Source organism: Vombatus ursinus, unplaced genomic scaffold (assembly GCF_900497805.2).
Source record: "Vombatus ursinus unplaced genomic scaffold, bare-nosed wombat genome assembly UNPS02011572.1, whole genome shotgun sequence".
NCBI lineage: Eukaryota > Metazoa > Chordata > Mammalia > Diprotodontia > Vombatidae > Vombatus > Vombatus ursinus.
In genome coordinates this window covers 1,176,400-1,199,298 of record NW_020951350.1, presented here as the reverse complement: position 1 = coordinate 1,199,298, position 22,899 = coordinate 1,176,400, and the positions used below count along the sequence as shown (strand labels likewise).

General features: G+C 38.4%; 1 protein-coding gene across 5 annotated transcripts in view; it reads right to left on the bottom strand.

Moving 5' to 3' along the window:
* Positions 1-9,026: 9,026 nt before the first annotated feature.
* Positions 9,027-22,899, bottom strand: part of DICER1 (dicer 1, ribonuclease III) — a 96,144-nt gene continuing 82,271 nt past the window's right edge. For all 5 annotated transcript variants that reach the window (XM_027856534.1, XM_027856533.1, XM_027856535.1 and 2 more), the window contains 3 exons: positions 14,839-15,001; positions 14,675-14,750; positions 9,027-13,511 (listed from right to left, as the gene is read on the bottom strand). In XM_027856534.1, the coding sequence (XP_027712335.1) occupies positions 13,346-13,511; positions 14,675-14,750; positions 14,839-15,001 (405 nt within the window). In that variant the 3' untranslated portion in view covers positions 9,027-13,345. The remainder of the gene's footprint in view (positions 13,512-14,674; positions 14,751-14,838; positions 15,002-22,899) is intronic.

The following is a 22,899-nucleotide window of genomic DNA, read 5'->3' as shown; positions in this document are numbered from 1 at the left end:
TAATCTGGATGTGGTCTCCAGCTCTGCCACTCAACCTTTCCAGGCAGGTTTCCTCACCTGTGAAATGGAGATGCTACTATTCATTGCCTAACAGGGTTCAAATGATCATTCACATAATTATGTATATAAATATCATAATCAAATGATAATGTTTATAAAACAATTCCTCCTTCCTGAGAAGGGAAAAAGAGAGGTAGGTCTCATTCTAAAATTGTTTCATAGTAAATCACTGTCCTCAAATTAGAGGCATTTTTAACCCTTCTCTATCTCCCTCTGAGATTATAAATCTTTCCATTTCCAGAAGTACTAAATTCATTTGCTCATGTATGCTTTGATGTTTATCATCATCAAGATAAAAAATGTGTTCCAATTCAATATCACTTCCTCCAAGGTTTTCCTCATCTCCCTCTCCCTACCCCAACATGTAACAAGCCCTCTCCCCCTTCTATCCCTCCCCAGACTTCATACAGCATTTTGCTCTGCTCCTCTATTGTATTTAGCCAAGAAGCATTTCGTAAGTGCTTACTATATTCCTGGTACTTTGTATCCCCACTAGGGATACAAAGCAAGACAAAAACACAGCCCCTGCTCTCAAGAAGGTTATATTCTAAGCGGGTGGGGAAGTGGGGAGGAAACATTTACCCTGTATTATTGTGAAATGTAATTAGATATTTGTTTTCTTTTTCTACTAGAAAGTTAACTCCATGGGGACAAGGATGGGTTTAACTAAACTTTATCTCTCCCCCCCCCACCCTATCCAATACAGTATTTCACTCACAGTAGACACTTAAATCCAATTGAACTGAATTCCTATTGTTTTTCATCTAGCTTTTGGCATACCTTTTGTTTGACAGAATCCAAAATAACAGCATGGTGAGGTGGAAAGAGCATTCTCTGTAAAAGTAGTCAGAAGGCCTGGGTTTGAACTCTGGTTTTGCTACTATTTCTATAACGGGGCGAGTCATCTCTTTCTGGGCCTTGATTTGTTCCTCTGTGAAACACGGGGTCCAACCAGAGATCTTTAATGTCTCAATTTTAAAATCTCACGAGCAAGAGTTAAGATGTTCAATGAATCACTCAATCCAGAAGTACTTATTAAGGGCCTATATGCCAGATGCTTTATCCTTAAGGATATAGATAACAAAACTGAAACTCTTTTGTCTCTTTTTATATTCCCCAGTGCTTAGCACAGTGCCTAGCATATAGTATACACTTAATAAATGTTTATTGATTGATTGAAACAATCCCTGCTCTCATATAACTTATATCCTATTGGGGGAATACAACATATACATATAGAAGCCTATACAGAATAAATACAAATACAAGGCTGTTAAATACAAGGTAATTAGAGAGGGAAAGGAGTAGCAACAGGAAAGGCCTTGTGGAGAAGGTGGTCCTTGGACAAGGTTTTGAAGAGAGGAATTTTACAACATGGAGGTGAGAAAGGACGGCATTCAAAGGCACAGAGACAGGATAATGGTTTGTCTTACATAGGGAAAAGAGAGAGGGACAATTTGACTGGATTGGAGAGTGTGGGAAAGTGAGTAATATATAATGAAAGATGGGTTGAGGCCAGTTTGTGAAGACCTTTAAAGAGCTAAACAAGGGGGTTTATATTTTATCCTAGGGGCCAAGGAGAGCCACCAGAGTTCTTTGAATAGGATAGTGGTATAGTCAGATAGACACTGAAGGAAGGTCAGTTTTGGAGCTCCTATGGAAGATGGATTGGGGAGGCCATTGTAATTGTTTTAGGCAAGAGATGATGGGGGCCTGAATTAAAGTGGTAGCTCTGTAAGCAGACAAAAGCAGTCAGATGCAAGATATGTTGGAATGACAGAATAGCAAGATTTAGCAACAGTTTAGCTATGCGGGGTGAAGGAGAGTGAGGCATGAAGGATAAGGCTGAGGTTATATGCTGGGAAGATTAAAACAACAAAAGTGTCTTCAATAGAAATAGGAGAGTTTGGAAGAGGTTCGGGCTTGAGAGGGAAAGATGAATTGCAGTTTTAGGCATGTTGAACTTGAGACATCTGTAGGATATATTATTTCCCTTAGGTTAAAAAAAAAAAAGATGCACTAGAGAAGGAAATGGCAAACCACTTTAGTATCTTTGCTAAGAAAATCCCCATGGATAGTATGGTCCATGGGGTCATGAAGAGTCGTACATGACCGATGATTGAACAACAAAAAAGGATTCATGAAAGAAGGAAATCTACTGTGGCTGCATACAGAGGACTTGCCTTGGGCTTCACAAAAAAGTGCACAATGGGGCAGCTAGGTGGCACACTGAATAGAGAATTGGCCTTGGAGTTAGGAGGACCTGAGTTCAAACAGGACTTCAGACACTAGCTGTGTGACCCTGGGCAAGTCACTTAACCCTGATTGCCTCAAAACAAACAAACAAAAAGTATACAAACAAGGGTTAACTAGATTTATCACATTAGATTCAGCATTTTTTTTTGTCACAGCAACTAGACTTAAGTTGCTTAGTAATAGGGCAAAGCCAAAACTGAACTAAATAGTAACCCATGTAACAGCTTTCAATTCTACAACCCTTAAAGGTGTCTTTCTTCACAAGTGGATGAAGAAGAGCATATCAGGGCGGTATAATGGAAAAGGCACTGGATTTAGAAAGCCAGAGGATCTGGGATGAATTCTGGCTTTGCCAATAACTCTTCAAGTGATCGTGGGCAGCTCACTTCACCTGAATCTGTTTCTTCATCTACTTAAAAAAAAAATAAAGGTAGAGGGCAGGCAATGGTTTGGCCTAGATCTCTAAGGTCCATTTTAACTCTAAATTTTATGACAAATGAAGAAACAAACTCATGGATATTATGTGAGCTGCGCATGGTCATGTTATTAATGTGAGGGCCAAGATTCACACATCTAGTCTCATAGGATCTATAAGTGCGAGGGATTTTTAAAATCAGCTGTTAGTTTTTTTTTTAATTAGATCTTTATGGGTATCTTGTTTTTATATCACCTACATTTCTCTGTACATCCCTCCTCCTTCCCCTCCAAGAGAGCTATCCCTTCATGAGAATTTTTTTAAATCAGCAAAACAAATCAATGTATTTTTTAAAAATTTAATATTTTAAGTAATCTTTCACACGCAGGGAACCTCACCTATGCAAAGGAGAGAAGAGAGAAAGGGTGTCTTTTCATAGCTTTGTTTAGATCAAGTTGAGTTTTTACAATTTTACAACATCCCAAATTTGATTGTTTTTTAGTAGTTGTACTTTTTATTTATACTTAACTACCATTTAGAACAGCATTTCGATGGGAAAATGTGTTTTAAGGCCCAACTTCTGGACACTAGGAATACCATCAGCATTAATTCTATCCCAGGAATGCTAAAGTGGGGTGGATATGATCAAGTCATTAGCAAATTAATTTTATACATCTACATAAAGAAAAACTCTATTTGTCTAAAAAAAATTAATACTCTAGGATACTTGCTCATTTCTTGGCTGTTTGACTCCAGGAACTACAGGCACAATGGAGTAAGAGGTTTCTGACTCAGACTGCCCTGCTGCCCATACTTACCTACAGTACTAGTTTTTGGTGAGTTTGGTGTTCTCCCTCGAGGGTATGTCTCTGCCAATCAACCCAAGGTTTATCTTACTTTACACTGGATCAGAAAATGTGGATCTTAGAAACTACCAAAGATCCTCACTTTATAGAGAAGTAAACTGAAGTCCAAAAGGCAGGTGACAGGTTTAAGGTCATGAAGTTTAGTTAAGCAGCAGAATAGCAATTTGGAAGAGCTCACTCTAGAGATCTTCACGTCAGACACAGGATCACAGACCTGGTGCTGAAGCTTTAACCTAAAAAATGATTTTAAAACATCAGCTTACCTTGTGGGACGTGATTTTTATGATTTGCATCACAGAAGGGTAAGTTTTACCACAGTAACCTGGGAGTCAAGTCTGGCATAGTCGAAAGGGCACTTAGAGTCAGGAGACCTAAGTTTCAAACCTGTTCTGATGCTTAACCTCTCTAAAACTTGTTTCATTTGTAAAATGGGAAGAATATACTTTTCTACCCATCTTCTAAGACTGAGGAATTTGAAATAATTTCAGATTAGTATCATTACTTTCTCTGGACATCAATAATTACTATTTTACTTCTGTAAGCCAAGTAATTATCATCTGCACCAAATTCAGCAAATCACTTTTCAAAGATTAAAGACACTCAAGATCATGATGTCAGCTGGAAGAGACCTTGGAAACCATTTAGTCCAACCTATAGTTGTCCAAGAATTCCCTTTACAATATCTTCAACAAGAAGTCCTGTAGCCTGTGCTTTAAAACCCCTAGTGAAGGGAAGCTTATTGCCTTCTGAGGCAGCTTATCCTATTTCTGGACAGCTCTAATTTATAAGGAGTTGTTTTTTCCCTTTCATCAAGCAGATATTTATGTTTCTCTAAAACCTCCTACCCATTTTTCCTGGTTCTACCCTCTTCAGCCAAAGAGAACAAGTCTAATGCCCACTACATTACAGGTCTCAAAAGACAACTAAGGGAGGGGGGCAGAGCCAAGATGGCAGAGGGAAAGTGGTGACTGTCATGAGCTCTCTCCCAAAGCCCTCCAAATACCTAAAAAAAATGGCTCTAAACAAATTCTAAAGCAGCAGAACCCACAAAAAGATAGAGTGAAACAAATTTCCAGCCAAAGACAGCCTGGATGGCTGATCAGAAAGGCATATCGCGCCCGGCTGGGAGAGGGGCGCAGTGTGGCGTGGGCGCGTAGGCCGCAGTGACCCTGCAGCAGGCCTCAGAGGACTGAATTGCGGGCAGCTGTGGCGGTTTCCAGACTTCTCAACCCAGCAATACCAAAGACAACGTGGAAGGTCAGTGGAAAAAGTCTGTGACTGCGTGAGAGAGGAGCTAGGTCTCAGTCACAAGACCCTTAGCGTGCCCTCGGGGCAGCGGCTGTTTCCTGAGCTTCCGGCCCACTGACTGAGGGGGAATCGAGTGACTGATCAGAGGGGTATTACAAGGATCTCTTTGCCAGTGCTGAGGCAGGAATCCCTTGCTTTGCCCGTGCTTTGATCTGGGTCACAGTTCTAAGGGGCAATTCTGGGGCTCGGAGGAACACTGGTGTGTTGGAGCTTGTTGTGGCTGTGGTTAGGAAACACCTCCCTTATCATAGCACCTTGGAAGAACTGAAAATTTACAGGTCCCTAGAAGTACCTCTGAAAACAGCTGTACAAACCCCCGAAGCTTGGGACAGTACACTCTTCACATTGGAAGCAGACTTTTACCTTAACAAAGAGTTTAAAACTCAAGTAATTGGCCGGGATCATGAGTAAGCAGTGCAAAAAGAGTCAGACTACATTATCTTACTTTGGTAACAAAGAAGATCAAAACATACAACCAGAAGAAGACAACAAAGCCAAAGCTCTTACATCCAAAGCCTCCAAGAAAAATATGAATCAGTCCCAGGCCTTGGAAGAGCTCAAAAAGGATTTTGAGAAGCAAGTAAGAGAAGTAGAGGAAAAACTGAGAGTGCTGCAAGAAAATCATGAAAAACAACTCAACAGTTTGCTAAAGGAGACCCAAAAAAATACTGAAGAAAATAACACCTTAAAAAATAGCCTAACCCAAACAGCAAAAGAGGTCCAAAAAGCCAATGAGGAGAAGAATGCCCTAAAAAGCAAAATTGGCCAAATGGAAAAGGAAGTCCAAAAGATTACTGAAGAAAATACTTCCTTAAAAATTAGAATACAGCAATTGGAAGCTAGTGACTTTATGAGAAATCAAGACACTGTAAAACAAATCCAAAAGAATGAAAAATTAGAAAACAATGTGAAATATCTCATTGGAAAAACAACTGACCTGGAAAACAGATCCAGGAGAGAGAATTTAAAAATTATTGGACTATCTGAAAGTTATGATCAAAAAAAGAGCCTAGACATCATCTTTCAAGAAATTATCAAGGAAAACTGTCCTGATATTTTAGAACCAGAGGGCAAAATAGAAATTGAAAGAATCCACCAATATCCTCCTGGAAGAGATCCCCAAAGGAAAACTCCTAGGAATATTGTAGCCAAATTCCAGAATGCCCAGGTCAAGGAGAAAATATTACAAGCAGCCAGAAAGAAACAATTCAAGTATTGTGGAAACACAATCAGGATAACACAAGATTTAGCTGCTTCTACATTAAGGGACCGCAGGGCATGGAATATAATATTCCGGAGAGCAAAGGAGATAGGATTACAACCAAGAATCACCTACCCAGCAAAACTGAATATAATCCTGCAGGGGAAAAAATGGTCATTCAGTGAAATAGAGGACTTTCAAGCATTCTTGATGAAAAGACCAGAGCTGAATAGAAAATTTGATTTTCAAATACAAGACTTGAGTGGAACATGAAGAGGTAAACAGGAAAGAGAAAATCATAAGAGACTTATTAAGGTTGAACTGTTTACATTCCTGCATGGAAAGATGGTATTTGTAGTTCATGAGAACTTTGTCAGTATTAGGGTAGTTGGAGGGGAAAAAATTATATGTACATATATATAGATATAGATAGATAGAGGGCACAGGGTGAGTTGAAAATGAAGGGGTCATATCTGGAGAATAAAATTAAGGGGTGAGAGGAATATACTAGGAGAAGGAGAAAGGGAGAGGTAGAATGGGGTAAATTATTCTACAAAAAAAAAAACAGAAAAGAAAAGGCTCTTACAATGGAGGGGAAAAGGGAGAAGGTGAGAGGGAATGAGTGAATCTTATTCTCATAGGATTTGACTTACGGAGGGAATAACATACACACTCAATTGGGTGGGGAAATCTGTCTTACCCTACAGGAAAATAGTGGGGGAAGGGGACAAGAGAGTAGGGGAATGATAGAGAGGAGGGCAGATTGGGAAAGGGAGTAATCAGAAGCCAATACTTCTGAGGAAGGACAGGGTCAAAAGAAAGAATAGAATAAATGGGGGGGGGCAGGATAGGATTAAGGGAAACAGAGTTAAGTTTTTCATAGCATGTCTACTATGGAAGTGTTTTGCATAACTGCACATGTATAACCTATATTGAGTTGCTCGCCTTCTCAATGAGGGTGGGTGGGGAGGGAGGAAGGGACAAAATTTGAAACCCAAAGTTTTAACACATGTTTAAAAAAAAATGTTTTCACATGCAACTGGGAAATAAGAAATACAGGAAATGGGGCACAGAAATCTATCCTGCCCTACAGGAAAATTGAAGGGGAAGGGGATAAGAAAAGCGGGGGAGAGATAGAAGGGAAGGCAGACTAGGGGAAGGGGTATTTAGAATGCATGCCATCTTGGGGCAGGGGGAGGGGTGAGATGGGGTGAAAATTTAGAACTTAAAATCTTGTGGAAGTAAATGTTGAAAACAAAAAAAAAATAAAAAATTACCATTAAAAAAAAAGACAACTAAAACTGTCCTAATTCTTTTCTTAAGCAAAACATCCTATTTCCTTCAACTTATATGTGTACTGATCAAAGTCCTTCATCATGGTCACCTTCCTCCAACCTAGCAAATACCTTTCCTAAAATGTGGTACAATACAGCAAACGAATACAAGCTTTCCTTGGGGGCTGGAAATGGTATTCTTTTTGGCTCTGTAAACCCGGTACCCAGCACAAAGTAGGCTCTTTCTGTTTACTGAATTTAATTGAGATGAAGACTGATCCAAACATGTAACAGAACTAAAGTATAACAGAACTATCATTTCCCTCATTCTAGGAACTATGCAACAAGCATTGTAAGCAGGAGAGAGTTAGCTTTTTTTTTTCTTTTGTCTGCCGTATCAGTTTACTTGGAATCTGCCAAAACCCTACCTTTTCTCAATGAGCCTAGGATGCCTCCTTCTTCTTGTACTTGTGGAGTTGATTTTTTGAGCCCAAGTGTGAGACTTCATGCTTATCCTTATTACATTTCCTCTGATTAGATTTGGTCCAAGTCTAGTCAGAGGCCTTCTGTAATCCTCTGTATCCACTGTTATAGACATCCCTCTTAGCTTTGTGTCATCCACAAATCTGACAGACATGCCATCTAAGCTTCATTGCTGAAGTGATCAAAATAATAACAAATCCCAAGCTTCATTCCAGGTACACTGATCTTGCTGCTCTTTGAACAAGACACTCCATCTCCTGAATCAAGTGATTTTCATTGGCTCTCCCTCCTGCCTTTCTTACCTCCACCTCCTGGCTTCAAATCTCAGTTAAAATCCCACCTTCTGCAAGAAACCTTCCTTAGGTCTCAATGTGGTTGCCTTTCCTTGGGGATGATGTTCAGTTTATCTCATATATATCTTGTTTGTCCAAGATTGTTTCTATATTGTCTCCCCTATTAGACTGTAAGCTCCTTGTGGGGAGGAATTGTCTTGTCTTTTTTTGTATCCCCATCGCTTTGCACAACACTTGGAACGTAGTAGACACATAATAAAAATGCTTATTGAAGGTCATATGACCGATTCATGGCAAAATTAAGAGACCAGATAGATCTTCTAATTCCTAAACTTACATTATATCATGTTGATACTCTCAAGTAATTTGAAATTACTTCATTTTCCAAGGCTGCATGGAGGAAAACTTAGTAATTAGTGCTTTAAGAATTTAGTAAATTAGTGCTTTAGAAAATTTAATAATTAGGTAGCAAAATAGAGAGAACACTGAGCCTGGAGTCAGGGAGCCCTGAGATCAAATTCAGCTTCAGACACTAATAAGCTATGTGACCTTGAGCAAATCATTCAATCTCTGCCTCAGTTTCCTCAAATATAAAATGAGAATACTAACAGCACTTACATTACAGGGTTGTTGTAAAGATCAAATGAGAGAATATTTGTAAAAGCACTTACAACAGTGCCCGGCACAGAGTAGACACTAAATGTTTTTTTCCTTTATCTAATTCAAGTGAGTTTTAAACATAAAATTACCCAGTTCAGTGAATTTGCATTTTAAAAAATTCTAAAGTGTAAGCACTTTAAATAAGAACAAAAATCTACCTTACTTCAATTCTGAAAATTTTAGAGCTTGCAATAAAACAAATAAAAGGACTCAAAGTGAACAGACCATAACTTTATTGGAGATATACTCAGCTACAATTATTACATTAAAAAAACTATTAAAGGTAATTGTGATCCATAAGGTGCAGACTGCAAAATTCTGCAGCATGATTACAGTATGAATGAATTACATTTTATGTCCCTTAGAGACAGCTGCAGCATGTGATGGTAAATATTTTATTGTCCATCAAATTATATTTGTTATTAATTCTACTTGATTTTAACCATCTTTTACATCAAAACTATTTACAATTTTAAAAAGCCTGCAATTTTCCATTCCTGTTCACAAAACATTTGCGCTTTTTGCTACACAACCTGCTGCTGCAGTGAATATTGAGTGCATTGACAAAGCAATTTAAAATTGTCTGTGGTTGCTGCCCATGGAAGTGGGCTGGGGAAAAAATCGATATAACGAATGATTGAAATGTATTTACAAGTTACCTTTGAAAATTTCATTTTAAATGCTAGTGGAATATATAATGGCCTACCGCAATGGAAATTTCCCAACTGGTGTAACCACAATTTTGATATTCATTTTTAATAATAGTCTTGGTCTTAAAATGGCATATCTTACTTAAAAACATTTAATGTACAGTATAAAATAAAGGAATTCATTTGGAAATAAATTCCTGAAAATTAATCAGTGGTTGAAAAATATACACATTTGAACATACTTAAAATCACTTTATAAGGTAACAAATATGACAAGTGAGTTTCCTTTCTGTAGATAAGAAAGCCCCAGGAGGGATGGATTTTATGTATATTGTAAATAGAGGTCTCAGGATCTCAGCTGGGTGGCACTGTCTGAATGTAAAGGAGCTGAAGCTTTACCTCAGCATTCATAGTCTTAAGTCAACTGGGCCTTTCAATGAGTTCTGAGACTGTGCTGTGGTTGGCTTAAATTTCTATTATATTCTGTACTCTGAAGTCACAGCATAATTTCCAGTAACAATGCTGAAAGAACAATGCTGTTATGTGAATAATAGCAGTTATGAACTTAACAAACAGAACCAGAGTTTCTCGATATTTAAACAGGGTGTATCATTTCAGGCGCTTGACTCTTTCGGACGCCAATCTAGTACACCAGGTACGTGAAATATTGGTTTGTTCAGAGATAATTACAGGAGTGTCAGAGGTCATTCTAATTTTAATCATTTCACATAACAATAAAAATATAACCAACAATTTTAAAACATAATTAAGAATTTTGTTAACACATCTTTGTTGTATTTTCACAAACAGTAAAAATGCCACAGACATTTCAAATGACCTATTTAAGTTGTGCAAGTATATGACACATTGCAGGCATTATAATTATCTTTTTCAAATTCAGTAAATCAAAACAGCAGCAAGGCCAAACCACATTTTTTCCTCTCTGTTAAGCATATTTTCCTTGAAATGAGGTAAAGCATGGTACCAAGTGCAATGCTTTATTGTGCTACATGAACAGAACAGCGCAAAAAAAAAAAAGCTATTAAAAACGCAGCATAGTAAAACTGTTGAAAGTACAGTATGATAGAATTAAGAAAAAACTTTAAATGTTTGGAGGTTCATGCCAACTAAGCCCCACACAATCCTCTCAGAAGGAGTCTGTGCAGATCCCCTCTCAAGATCAGTTGCAACAGTCTCCTATGACTGACTATTCCTCAAACTATCAGATCTTTAACAGTATTTTCTGCTCAACACTGCAAACGTGAACAGAAGGGAATACAAAGTTTTATTACATGGCAACATAGGATGAGCTGTCTTAATACATGGATACAAAACATTTCGATGAGGTTACACTGGGAAGAAATTTATAGGATCAAAAACATATCAGCAGCAGGAACTATAGTTTAGCAGTCACAAGATACCTCTTTCAGATACCTAAGTCATAGTCTTGCCTAGTTAACGAGGGGATCATTGAATGCTTCAGAAAGGCAAGATAAAAATTAAATTAAGCTCTTTCTCCCCCAACAAAAATGGAGTAGCTGTTGATAAAATATTTTGATGGCAGCAGGAAATTTGAACCCCTGAGAATCCTATGACCTAATTTCATTTTAATATCAACTGAGATTACTAAATTTTTTTAAGTTAAAAAAGGTAGTGAGGAATGTTTTCTCCAATGTCGTGTCACTTTGAAAACATTTGATCTTAGTGCCAGGAGATAATGGAATTTCTATTAATTTTTCTAAAAATTAACATTTCTATTCATTTCCTTAAAATTATCCTAAAACCTCAATTTTTGGCATCAGGTAGTTTATAAATTACCAAGGGATTGTTGAAACTACTGCCACATATAACCAATGCAAATAAAATTAATATCGATCCTTATTTTAGCAGCTATAAAAATGTATGGTAATACAGATCAAGATTGACTTGGTTTTAGCATGCTATATCTTAGGTTGAGATTTTTTTTTAAAAACATCACATTAAAATTATTTTCCTTAAAATTAATTTGTTCTTAAAATTCATTAAATAATTTAGAATCTCAATTTAAATTTTAAGACATCTGAGTCTAATAAATAAGCTTAATTTTCAAGAAGCTTAACAATCTCCCCTGTCATTCAGGCTTCTTTGAAAGCTGGAGCTGACAGTTCTCTTCGTGTGCATGCACAAAGGGTTGTTCTCTGGAGCAGTTAAAAGCAAGGAATACAGTATTCAATTGTGAGTTAACACATCAAAAACAGCATTACATGAAGCATCAAGTTCAGACTGATGGCTGGAAAACATCAAATACCTCTGCTCAGCTTTCTCAAACTTCAAGCATAATTAATGGAGCAAAATTGCAGCAAACCTCTACTGGTATATTGGTGGGAGTACAAAATTGACCCACAGCTTTTTAAAAGGTAAATTAAGAGGTATTATAGTTACAGTGCAAAAAAAAATTAAAATTTCAAGCATAATACATAAACATAGCACCAAACAGAAAAAAAAAATGCATGCAAAAGAAAAATAAAAGAACTGAGGTATTTAAGTGAAGAGTGCCTACCAAATCTAATCAAAGAAATTTAGGCCCAAAGCCTACAAATGCAACTTTTTTCCTCTTTTTTTTTTTTTTCCAAATAGACTGAAACAACAATGAGCTAGTTTCTCTAAATCAATGACCTAAATCACAGGCATCCCGAGTACGGCAGTTTATCTCTAACATGAAACTTTCCTGGCATTTAACAGCAGAGCTTTGGTAGGTGACACACGCATGCAACATTGTGAAAAGCACAGTAAGAAATTCCTATGAGAAGTCTAAGTGTAAAGGTGCTCTGGTTTTTTCTTTTTAATAAGTAACCAATCAATTATAAAATCTGCAGCATATTTTAGGTGTGATATGTCTAAGGTTATTTTGTTAGAGCAACGGCTTGGCTTCCATGGCAAAATTTTTCCCCATAAACATTCCCTTAATTAGAACTATCTAGCTGGCATTTTTCAAAGAAATTAAAGACTTAGCCAAAGACCACTTGTATTTATGGCATTAAAAAATTCCATAGATTAACCATATCTTCTGTGTTTTCTCTTCAAATAATTTATGTACGTTCACTATGAAGGTAACGTATTATAATCCAGCTATATTAATGAATTGTAAATATTGAGCTGTTTCATTATATGACACGTGATAAAATGCTGGGAATGAAAAATAAATTTGTTCTAAAAAGATTAGAAATAAAAAAAGCACATCCATGAGGGTTTTACTTTTTAAGGCAAGAACCTTTTCTATGCAAGATCATGTGGCATCAGAAAACTGAAATTTTATTCTAACAGTATGCCAGCCCAGCCATTTCAATGATAAGTTCGTCCCTAACTAATAAGTGCAATAATGATTGGGAACGTCATCTGACACTAAGATAACATGGAAATAGAGGACAATACTGACTGGCACACTTACTTTCTCTCATACCATATCATTCAGTACGGTTTATAAACTGGTTCATGACTGGCACTAGTGCACAGATGGAGGAATTTCAAGATCATACTACAGAAATCTAGCAACTGCTTTAGTTGTATGCTCCCTGGCCTTCTAACACTAAGCAAAGCTGCACTGACAAAAGACCTGACAACAATGGTTTTGGAGACTTGCTCAATGTCATCATTAAAGCACTCTTGTGATTAAGCAAAGCAGAAGTGAGGAAAGAAGACAAGATTGTGTTTGCGCAAAAGACTAAAACTACCATTAGTTCCAACATTTTTTATACATGTTAAATGTCTGACTCTGCTACTACTCTGTTTTCAAACAAACTTAAATTCTGTCTTCAATTTGTTCCTCTCAACATCAACTTTAAAATTCTTTTAAAAATGTGTTTTACTCTCAGTTTTACTCTTTGTTTCCAAGTGGGAGTCTCAGCTGTTGGGAACCTGGGGCTGATTTGCTTTGAGGCTTCGTAGTGCTCTCCTTGCAGCTGCAGATTTGGCAATCCTGTAGCTCCGGCCAACGCCTTTAAACTTTCCCTTCCCTACCACTTCCACAGTAACTCGCACCTTCCCATCATAGGTTCTCTCTGCAGGGCTGAAAGAAAACCAACATTCCTCATGAGAAGCTCAATCACATCCGGCACCCAGGAGACGGCACAAAAAAGAGATTTAGCCTTGCCTTCGTTCCTTAGTCCAGCATAAAACGGTAAAACTAAAAAGTGTTGTGGGCAAATAAGCTAGAAGACATAAATTACCAAGGAAGGGACTGTTGAAATGACAGAACCCTTACAAATAAAATTGAGGGGATGCCCATCAACTGGGGAATGGCTGGTATACATATGTAATAGAATACTATTGTGCTAGTGCTACAAGAAATGATGAGCAGGCAGACTTACAAATAAAATTACTATTAATTCTGATTTTTTAGTGACTATAAAACTTTTACAGCAATAGAGACCAAGATTGATTTGGTTTTAACCCACATCTGATAATGTGACTAATACTTAACCATATTAAAATGACTTCCCTTAAAACCAATTTATTTTAAAAAATCATTAAGTTTAAAATCTCAATTTAAGTTATAGATATTTATACCTAATAAATACACTTAAGTTCCTAGAAGTTCTCTCTCCCCTTCACTCAGGCCAACAAGCCATAATACAGAGTACATACTAACATCAAAGATATAGATATATCTTTTCATATGGGTATATCTATATCTGTCTATAAATAAACAGGGACAATTTTGAAAAGCATTTTCCTCAGAGAAATCCTATAACATCAAAATATCAGAGTTTAAAAATCACCTCAGCTCTTCTCTTTATTATATATGTGAGATTTTAGGCAACTTACTTAACTACTCTGGGCCTCAGTTTACTCATATGTGAAGTAAAGGGATTGCACTAGATGATCACTTAAAGTCCCTCCCAGCTTTAAATCTTATGAACGAATCTGTGATACCATAGAATTATCCCAATTTTGTAAATGGGAAAACCCAGGCTCAGAGAGGAGTGACTTGCCCACAGTAATGGTTAATAAAGGCAGTGCCAGGACCAGCACCTGGGGCTTCGAACTCTCTTGCCTGGTGATCTTTTTTACTCATCCTTGGAGTTTCTACATGAAAAAGTATCATTTCTCCTTTAGGAATCATTAGTTATTATTAGTGTTGTCATTTAGTGAATTATCACATAGGAGAACCACGTATGTGTAGCAGGAACTTAATGACTGCTGAATTGACTTGAGCCTCCATCTTCTTACCTAAATTTGGCAGTTTCTGGTTCCATCTCAAGCAATTCTCGCACAGGAGAACGGGGCACGTTAGCAGAAAATTTTTCTATAATCAGATTGAAAACATAAATGAATAATGTTCCCTGAGCAATAAATTATTTTACAATTCATCATTTCTTGAAAGTAAATAATACCTATTAATGGTCGCATCATTGGATAGTAGACTTGCCAAACCATTTCCAATGACATTCCACTATCCATATAAATGGCACCAGCAAGTGATTCAAATATATCTCCCATGGCCTTCGGTACTTCTATATCTTCCTCTTTCTCTTCATCCTCCTCAGATCGTCTAAGCTGTTAAAAGAAAGAACAGTTATTATCAAGGGAAAAAATAATATATTTTTAAAACTAATCTTCACATGACATAATCATTTTCCTTGATATTTCATTTCAGTAAAGGTCAATAACTTTCTCAACATTCCAAACAAAATATAAACCACAATGCTGTAACCATATATAAAAAAAAATCAAAGGACAATACAACTAAAAATAAAAACAAACCACTAAATTAACTAAGCAAAAGAACTCTTGCTACAGGAAGACTATTTTTTTGTTTAGAATACCAGTTATGGAGATACTTCCAGCCAAGACAGATGCCTGAAAGTGTACATACAGCCAGCCCAGCTCCTACATATCTACTACAGCAAAAACCTAAAAATCATCCTGAATTGAGTAATGATAAAAAAAAATCCAATGAGAAATTACATTAAGTCATTTCTTCAATCCCAGAAATGCCAAAACATCAGCCAGAAGGCCATTGGCAACAGTCACTAGAATAGTCAACAGCAGAATAAGTAAACAAGAATGCAGTCTCCTAGCACAGCCAGACTGTATCCAGTCAGTGAAACCAAAAAGGCTCCCTGGAGAAAGCATCAAGAATGTAACAGTGATGAGTATGGGCAGCATGGTGCAAAGGTCTGAAACTAAGGCTAGAGAGATGAGTAAATGAAGGAAGAAATATCCCCCTACAAGGAACTGTAACATATAGAAATATCTGAAAATTCAACTATGAGCCCATAAAACTCAGTTGACTGGTTCAGTCCCAGCCACCCCCTGGACGCATGTATGCTAAAGCTTAACTGCCCCCAGAATGCCTCCTCCCCAACCTTCCCCTGACACCATCACTTTTATGCTGTGACTGAGAGTTCATTTTCCTGGCTCCTTGCCCTTCATCCCTCATTCTTTATTAGGCAATTCAGAAAATGCCCTCATTTCAGTGGTCCATAACACCGCCCCCCCCCGCCCCCGCAACTACCTCACCTCACTAGTGACAGGACAGTTTTCTATAAGTACCACATCAGTTCTTTCTTTAAAAATTTTATTTAAGTTTGAACCTTAAATGGCTTTTGGCCTTCAGGGGCCTTTGATCAGTGTGCATTCCACCACAAAACTGAACCAATAATCTCATATGTGGCCTGTGAAACTAGGGACAATGGGATCCACATACCTATGCTGTTCTCTGCTGGCATCCCTTCCCACAACTGCCACTCCTGAGTATCAATGTCACGTTTCGAGACCAATTCTCTACCTTTTTGTACTACAACTGGTGTCTGAAGTTGAATGGAAAGAGCATTGCCATTAGGATGGCTTTTTAGAGGCTGGAATCCCCTGGAGGAAGACATCCATGGGAGATGGAATACTCCCCATGAAGTATAGTGTCTGTGTGCCTGAAAGCCTAAGATTGCAAGGGTGTTCAGTGGTAAAAGGATTTAATCCTTTGGGCCTCCCAGAATTTCAGAGATGGATTATCTGGGAACAAAAGATTAACCCCCAAGGTTACTAAAGGGACTAAACATTCTATCACTTGGCTACTCCTCAGGATAACAGACAGAAGCCCTCACAATGAGAAGGCAGGAGCAGCAGTACAAAACTTAGGCTGGCTCCAGATGGCCTGATGACTCAGTTGCAGAATAAACAGCCAGTGACCAAAGGAGTGAAGGTATAGTGAGAAAGAACTCACATAAAGTCTATACCTTATTCAAATGACAGCAGAGACAACGAGCTGCTCTTCCAGACTGACTTTTTGCTAATAAGGAAAAGTGAAGGGTTTAGAGGGAAATTTCATACACTCCAAAGTAATCTCCTCTTATACGTCAGAACAAGAGGTCAAATTTTTAGTCTGGGAGGTTTCGTCCCACTAATAATGAGGGGACGGGGAGGGGAGAAAGGTAGCAGTGCTTCATTAACAGACAAAAAACATGCTGGAGTTAAAAGTGTAGGGTTCCTTTAAGAACTAACTAGAATTGGTAAGTCACAAAGGACTTCCCCTAGAAATCTCTCCCCAAAGGTCATGGGCCTATCCCTATTAGGTCACAGTGCTCTGGGGGTGATGCAGGTAAGTTCCCTAACTCCTCACTGTGGTGAAAATACCTCCTCCCATGCCCCAAAAAAACCTTCAAAGCCAGGAGATGATGCTGAAGGCAATGTGGGTGGTCAGGGAGGGGAGTGTCACCTTGCCACCTTTACAACACATGTCAGGGGCCCCTGAGAAGCTCGGAGAAGGAAGAGAAGGAGGAAAAGGAAGAGCAAGAGGAGGAAGTTCAGAAAGTTTATGTTCTTCTGGACAGAAATCCCCTGCTCCCAACCCTGCCTCCGTCCAAGATAGCTGGGAATGGACTGGTTCTGTTCTGAGAATTTTAAATGGGGAAAGAAAAGAAGGTAAGAGAAACACACTAGTGTAGAAAGATGAAAGAAGGGGGTGGAACTTACTACTTCTTATAATTAACTGGGGGGGGAGGAGAAGCATCAGAGGAATCTCACTCTTATCTGAACCTTACAAAGGAAGGTTGAACACACACACACACACACACACATACACACACACACACACACAGGTTTGGTGTAGAAATACATCAAATTTGACAGGGAAATAGGTGGAGAGAGGGAAAGGTAGGATTAAAAGGGGAAATGATACTGGGTAAGAAGTGATCAGAAGCAAAACACACTTCTAGGTCTTGAGGGGGAGATTAAAAGAAGAAAAAACAAGCAAAGAACTAGAAACTAAGTAGATATTCATCAGCTGGGAATAGATGGACAAATTGAATATATGCATGCAATGAAATACTATTGTACTGTAAGAAATGACCAGAGACTGGGCAGCTAGGTGGCACAGTGGACAGAGCACCGGCGCTGAAGTCAGGAGGACCTGATTTCAAATCCAGCCTCAAACCAAACACCTGACATTTACTAGTTGTGTGACCCTGGGCAAGTCACTTAACCCCAATTGCCTAAAAAGAAAAATGACAAATGACAAGAAACAAATTCAGAGAATCTTGGGAAATAGGAACTGATGCAAAGTGAAGTGAGCAGAACCAGAAAACAATTTATACAATGACAACAATATAAAGAAAAACAACTTTCAATCAACCAGTCTCCAGGATTATGATGACGCACGTTAAACCCCCTCACAGAGATGATGAAGTCAAGGTGCAGAAGGAAACATACATTTTTGGACGTGGCCACTATATAAATTTGTTTTACTTGACTATGCTTATTTGTTAAAAGAGCTCTTCCCTCCCTCGCCCCCTTCCTGTTTTTAATTAGAGAGGATGGGGGAATGGAGGGTGGAAAAGACTACCCATGGTGGTGCTCCCAAAAAGGAAAAAAGTTAAAGAAAGGAAGGCCAAGGAAACATTTTTTAAAAAGCATATATACAGAAGGAAATTCAGAAGAGAGTATAATCAGGACAGTTTTTTTTTTAAATAAAAGTTTCAAATTATTATATGCTTAAAGAAGTAAGCAGTGAAATCAAGATTCAGTCTCTTGTACAATCCTTATTTTGTGTTCTACTTTTACATATGGAAGTGCTCATTTCGGGGGGTACTTAAGTTCAGATTTTTAAAAAAATTTAAAGAATATGTCACATACTAAAGAGCTAGACTAACTTAGATCTAAATTATATAACACCTACATCAATCAAAACAATAATTACTTTATGAGAGGTGCTATCCTGAGGAATTCTCCAAATTGGGGGGGGAGAGACAGATAATGAGAGTATTTGGGGCTCTCTGTGACTTACATAGCTTTTGAGGTTCTGAGTTACCTGGTGCTTGGTGCCTGGGCTCAACTGGGGTAGAGTTAGTGGGGGAAGAGGTGGACTTAGGGGAAAGGGAGTAACAACATTCCTTCCAACTCTAAGTACCTGTCCCCTTACTTGAATTGCCTATAGCAGGATCCACCAAGAGGTCGAACCCCTAAAGACAATGAAAGTATACCTAAAACTCATTCTTGCAGAGTTAACAAATTAACCCTTTGTTAAAGTTAACAAATTATGACCCTTTGGTCATAATGTCCCTACTCTAGTAATTCTGAACCCCTAGAGATCATCATTTAAACCCCCTTCCCTGTCCCTCATTGCCTGATCCCTTATTCCCATTCACCTCAACCCAACCCCAACAATATCACACTCTAAAGCTACTCATCCATTCCATATACTTTTCAGAATGCCTGCTCCACAGGCAACAAACATGTTTTCATCTTACATCTTTTCCTTTCACACTCCATCTTCTGGCTCTCACTAAGACCTGGCTCCCAAGGAGAATCTGTGATAGCGCAGCCAGTGCTGGAATGAGAGGCCAGGGAGGAGGGAGTTTTGTTCAAATTACAGCAAGGAGGCCAGTGTTACTAGATCACAGAGTATGGAGGAGAGACAAGAGAGTATATGGTATAAAAACACTGAAAAGGTGGGAATGGCAGGCTATAAAGTGTAGAATTTTCCTGAATCACTGGCTGAAGTCGGGGAATTGGAATAATCTTTGCTCCTCATTGCCACTTCCAGGTTTTTCCTCCACCACCATCACTCAGTAACCCCTCCTTTTTTGAGGTTCACTCAATCCATATCTATCATCCAATAGAAATTCTGGTGGCTGTCGTCTCCTGATCTCCAAGACAGCCCCTTTCTTTCTTTAATGAGTTCAGTGTCTAACTCAGTCTTTTTTCTCCTTCACTCCTGCCCTCATACTAAGAGACTTCAACATATAGTCCTTCAAAACACATAACTTTATAGTTCCTCAATTTACTTATTTCACCTGATCTACTCTTCCACCCCACCTCAGCTACACAAAAAGATGGTCATCCTCTTGGTCTTATCATCACTCACAAATGCACCATTTACACACTCATGAACTCTGAAATTGCCTTATCTGATCATAATCTGGTATCATTCCACAACTCTCTTGCAACCCCAAAGCCTATTCTTTGTCCATATCATGACCTCCAATCCCTTGCCTCTCAGTTCTTTCCCAGGTCATCATCCATGCACAAGCCACTCTCTCTTCCCCTCCCTTCCCCATCTTAACCTTTTGATAAACCAGTTCAACTCTACACTTTCTTCTTGATTCCCTTGCCCCCTTATTCTATTAAAGATCTTTCCCTGCCAAGTCTCAACTTTGGATCACTCCCACCTTTGCTCCTACACAGGTGCTGCTAATTGTTGCTGGAGAAAAATCAATAAATTGGGTCTACCACATATTTATGTTATATAACCTCTCTGGCAAGGCAATCCTTTCACATTTTCATAATTACTCCCTATACCACTCATCACAGCAAATCTTCTATTTATTCTTCTTCCAAACTCCCATGGCTCTCCATCCCTCCCACCCTCTTAGCAGAGAAAACTTGCCTCAAATTTTACTGAAAAAAATAAAGCTACTCATCAAGATCTCCCTCTTCACCCCTCCCTTCTCATCTAACATCACCCAGGTCTTTCTGCTACTATCTCCTCCTTCACTTGTCTAATATAAAGAGGTAGCCTTTCTCTTTGCCAAAACAAATTCATCTACTTATACCAAGTGACCTCATTTTAACCTATCTTCTCAAGTTGACTGCCCCACCCATCACCTCCACTCTTACTTATTTTCAATCTCTCCCTGACTACGACCTGCTTCTCTACTGCCTACAAACATACTTATGCTTCCCCCATCTTCCAAAAAACCTTACCTGACCCTTCCATCCCTGCTAACTATTATCCTGTATCTCTCCTCCCTTTTGTGGCTGATTTTTCAGACCTCATCGGTCAACTAAAACCATTTTCTCTAAAGTTATTAAAGATCTCTTTTTTGCCAAACATAATGGTCTTTTCTCAAACCTCATCCTCCTTGACCTCTTGCAACCTTTGACACTTGATAATCATCTTCTATCTGATACTTTCTTCTCTACTGTGACACTCTTCTCTCCTGGTTCTCTTCCTATCTGACTGTTCCTTCTTAGTCTCTTTGGCGAGATCTTTATCCAGGTCCTGTTTAACTGTAGGTGGCCCACAGAGCTCTGTCCTGATCACTCTTCTATTTTCCCTTTATACTACTTCCTTTGATGATCTCATCAGCACCATGAATTCAGTTATCATCTCCATGCTGATGATTCTCAAATCTACGTATCCAGCCCTAACCACTAGAATAAGACCACTAGACTTGCCTCTCCAATTGCCTACTGGACAACTTCAACTCTAAGTCCCACAGACATCTTAAAATCAACATAGCCAAAACTGAACTCATTATCTTTCCCCACCAAACTTCCTCTTCTTCCTAACTTCCCTTTTACTGTTAAGGGCACTACCAACCTCCCAGTCCCCCAGGCTCACAATCTAGGTATCATCTCTCACTCTCTCTTTCACCCCCTACATCCAGTTTGTTGCCAAGGCCTGTCAATTTCACAACAACATCTCTTGCATATGCCCCCTTCTGTCTTATGACACTGCCAGTACCTTGGTACAGTCAGGCCCTCACCACCGCATGCTTGGACTATTGCAATAGCTTGCAGGTTGGTTTCCTTGCCACAAATTTCTCCCCATGCTTGTCCATCCTCCACTCAGCTGTCAAACTGATCTTCCTAAGATTCAGGTCTAACTATGTCACAACTCCCCTTCTCCCTAAATAATCTCCAAAGGCTTTCTATTTACCTTCAAGATTAAAATCCTGTTATGCAGTCAAAACCCTTCATAACCCACTATTCCCACCTTCTCAGTCTTCTTATATCATACACTCTCCTCTCTCCCCTCCATACTCTGTGATCTAGCAATACAGGCATCCGTGCAGCAACTTGAACAAGACACTCCACCTCCAGACTCTGGGTATTATCACAGCATTCTCACATGCCTGGAATGTTCTCCCTCCTCATTTCTTTCTCCTAGCTTCTCTCAAGTCCCAGCTAAAATTCCACCATCTGTAACAAGCTTCTCCTGATTCCCTTAATGGTAGTGCCTTTTCTCTGCTGATTATTTACTATTTATTCTGTATTTAGCTTGTCTGTACATAGTTGCTTGCATGTTGTCTCCCCCATATTTCTGACTCCTGACCAGAGACTGCCTTTTAACTTTCTTTTTATCCCCAGCACTTAGCACAGTGCCTGACACAGCAAAGGCACATAAATGTTTATTGAGTGACTGGTTAACATTTAACAAGCTCATTTTAATATGATTCCTAGTAGACAAACATCACTCACTACCTTTAACCCCCATCAAATCCTCTAATAATACTATTGCTGAATGTCTTGAATGAAACAGAACGCAGAGTTCTCAACATCATAATGATTCTTTCTGGGAAAGGTAGAATTACATTAATGGAGTTACATTATTTAAAACTATCATTTCCACCTGCTAAACAAAATAAGCTAAGAACTGAAGCTATCAATCCCAATACCTTTCAGAAGCAATAAAGGTACTTAAAATATAAACCCTAAAAAATTGACACAGCAATGAAAAATTATTTATTATTCTGAAATAAAGATTACTTCCCAGTACTTAAAATCATGGAATCTGAGAACTATAAAGGATCTGACATCATCGAATTCAATCCCTACCAAAGTCATTCTATAACATCCTTCCCAAGACCTCCAATGACAGGAACTTTGCCAAGGCATACTACTCCATTTTTAACCTGCACCTCTTCTTCAGCTATATGTAGCAGCAAGCTACCTGCAGCTAAAAATACAGCAACTGAAAACACAAGAACCCCTCAAAAAGTACATACCACCATTATAAATATATCACACTATTGATTATAACTTTTTTAAACTTTTATTTATGGGAACAGAGAGATGGTCCTAAGATTACAAAAACAGCTTGATACACTGACATCAAAGGAGAAAAGAGAAAGTAATATCAAGCAACTCATATAATTGTATGCTTAAATTTCTCTAGAGAAAATTGAGATAAATTCTTTTAGAAAAAATGACTCCTGAACATTTATATTATGTAA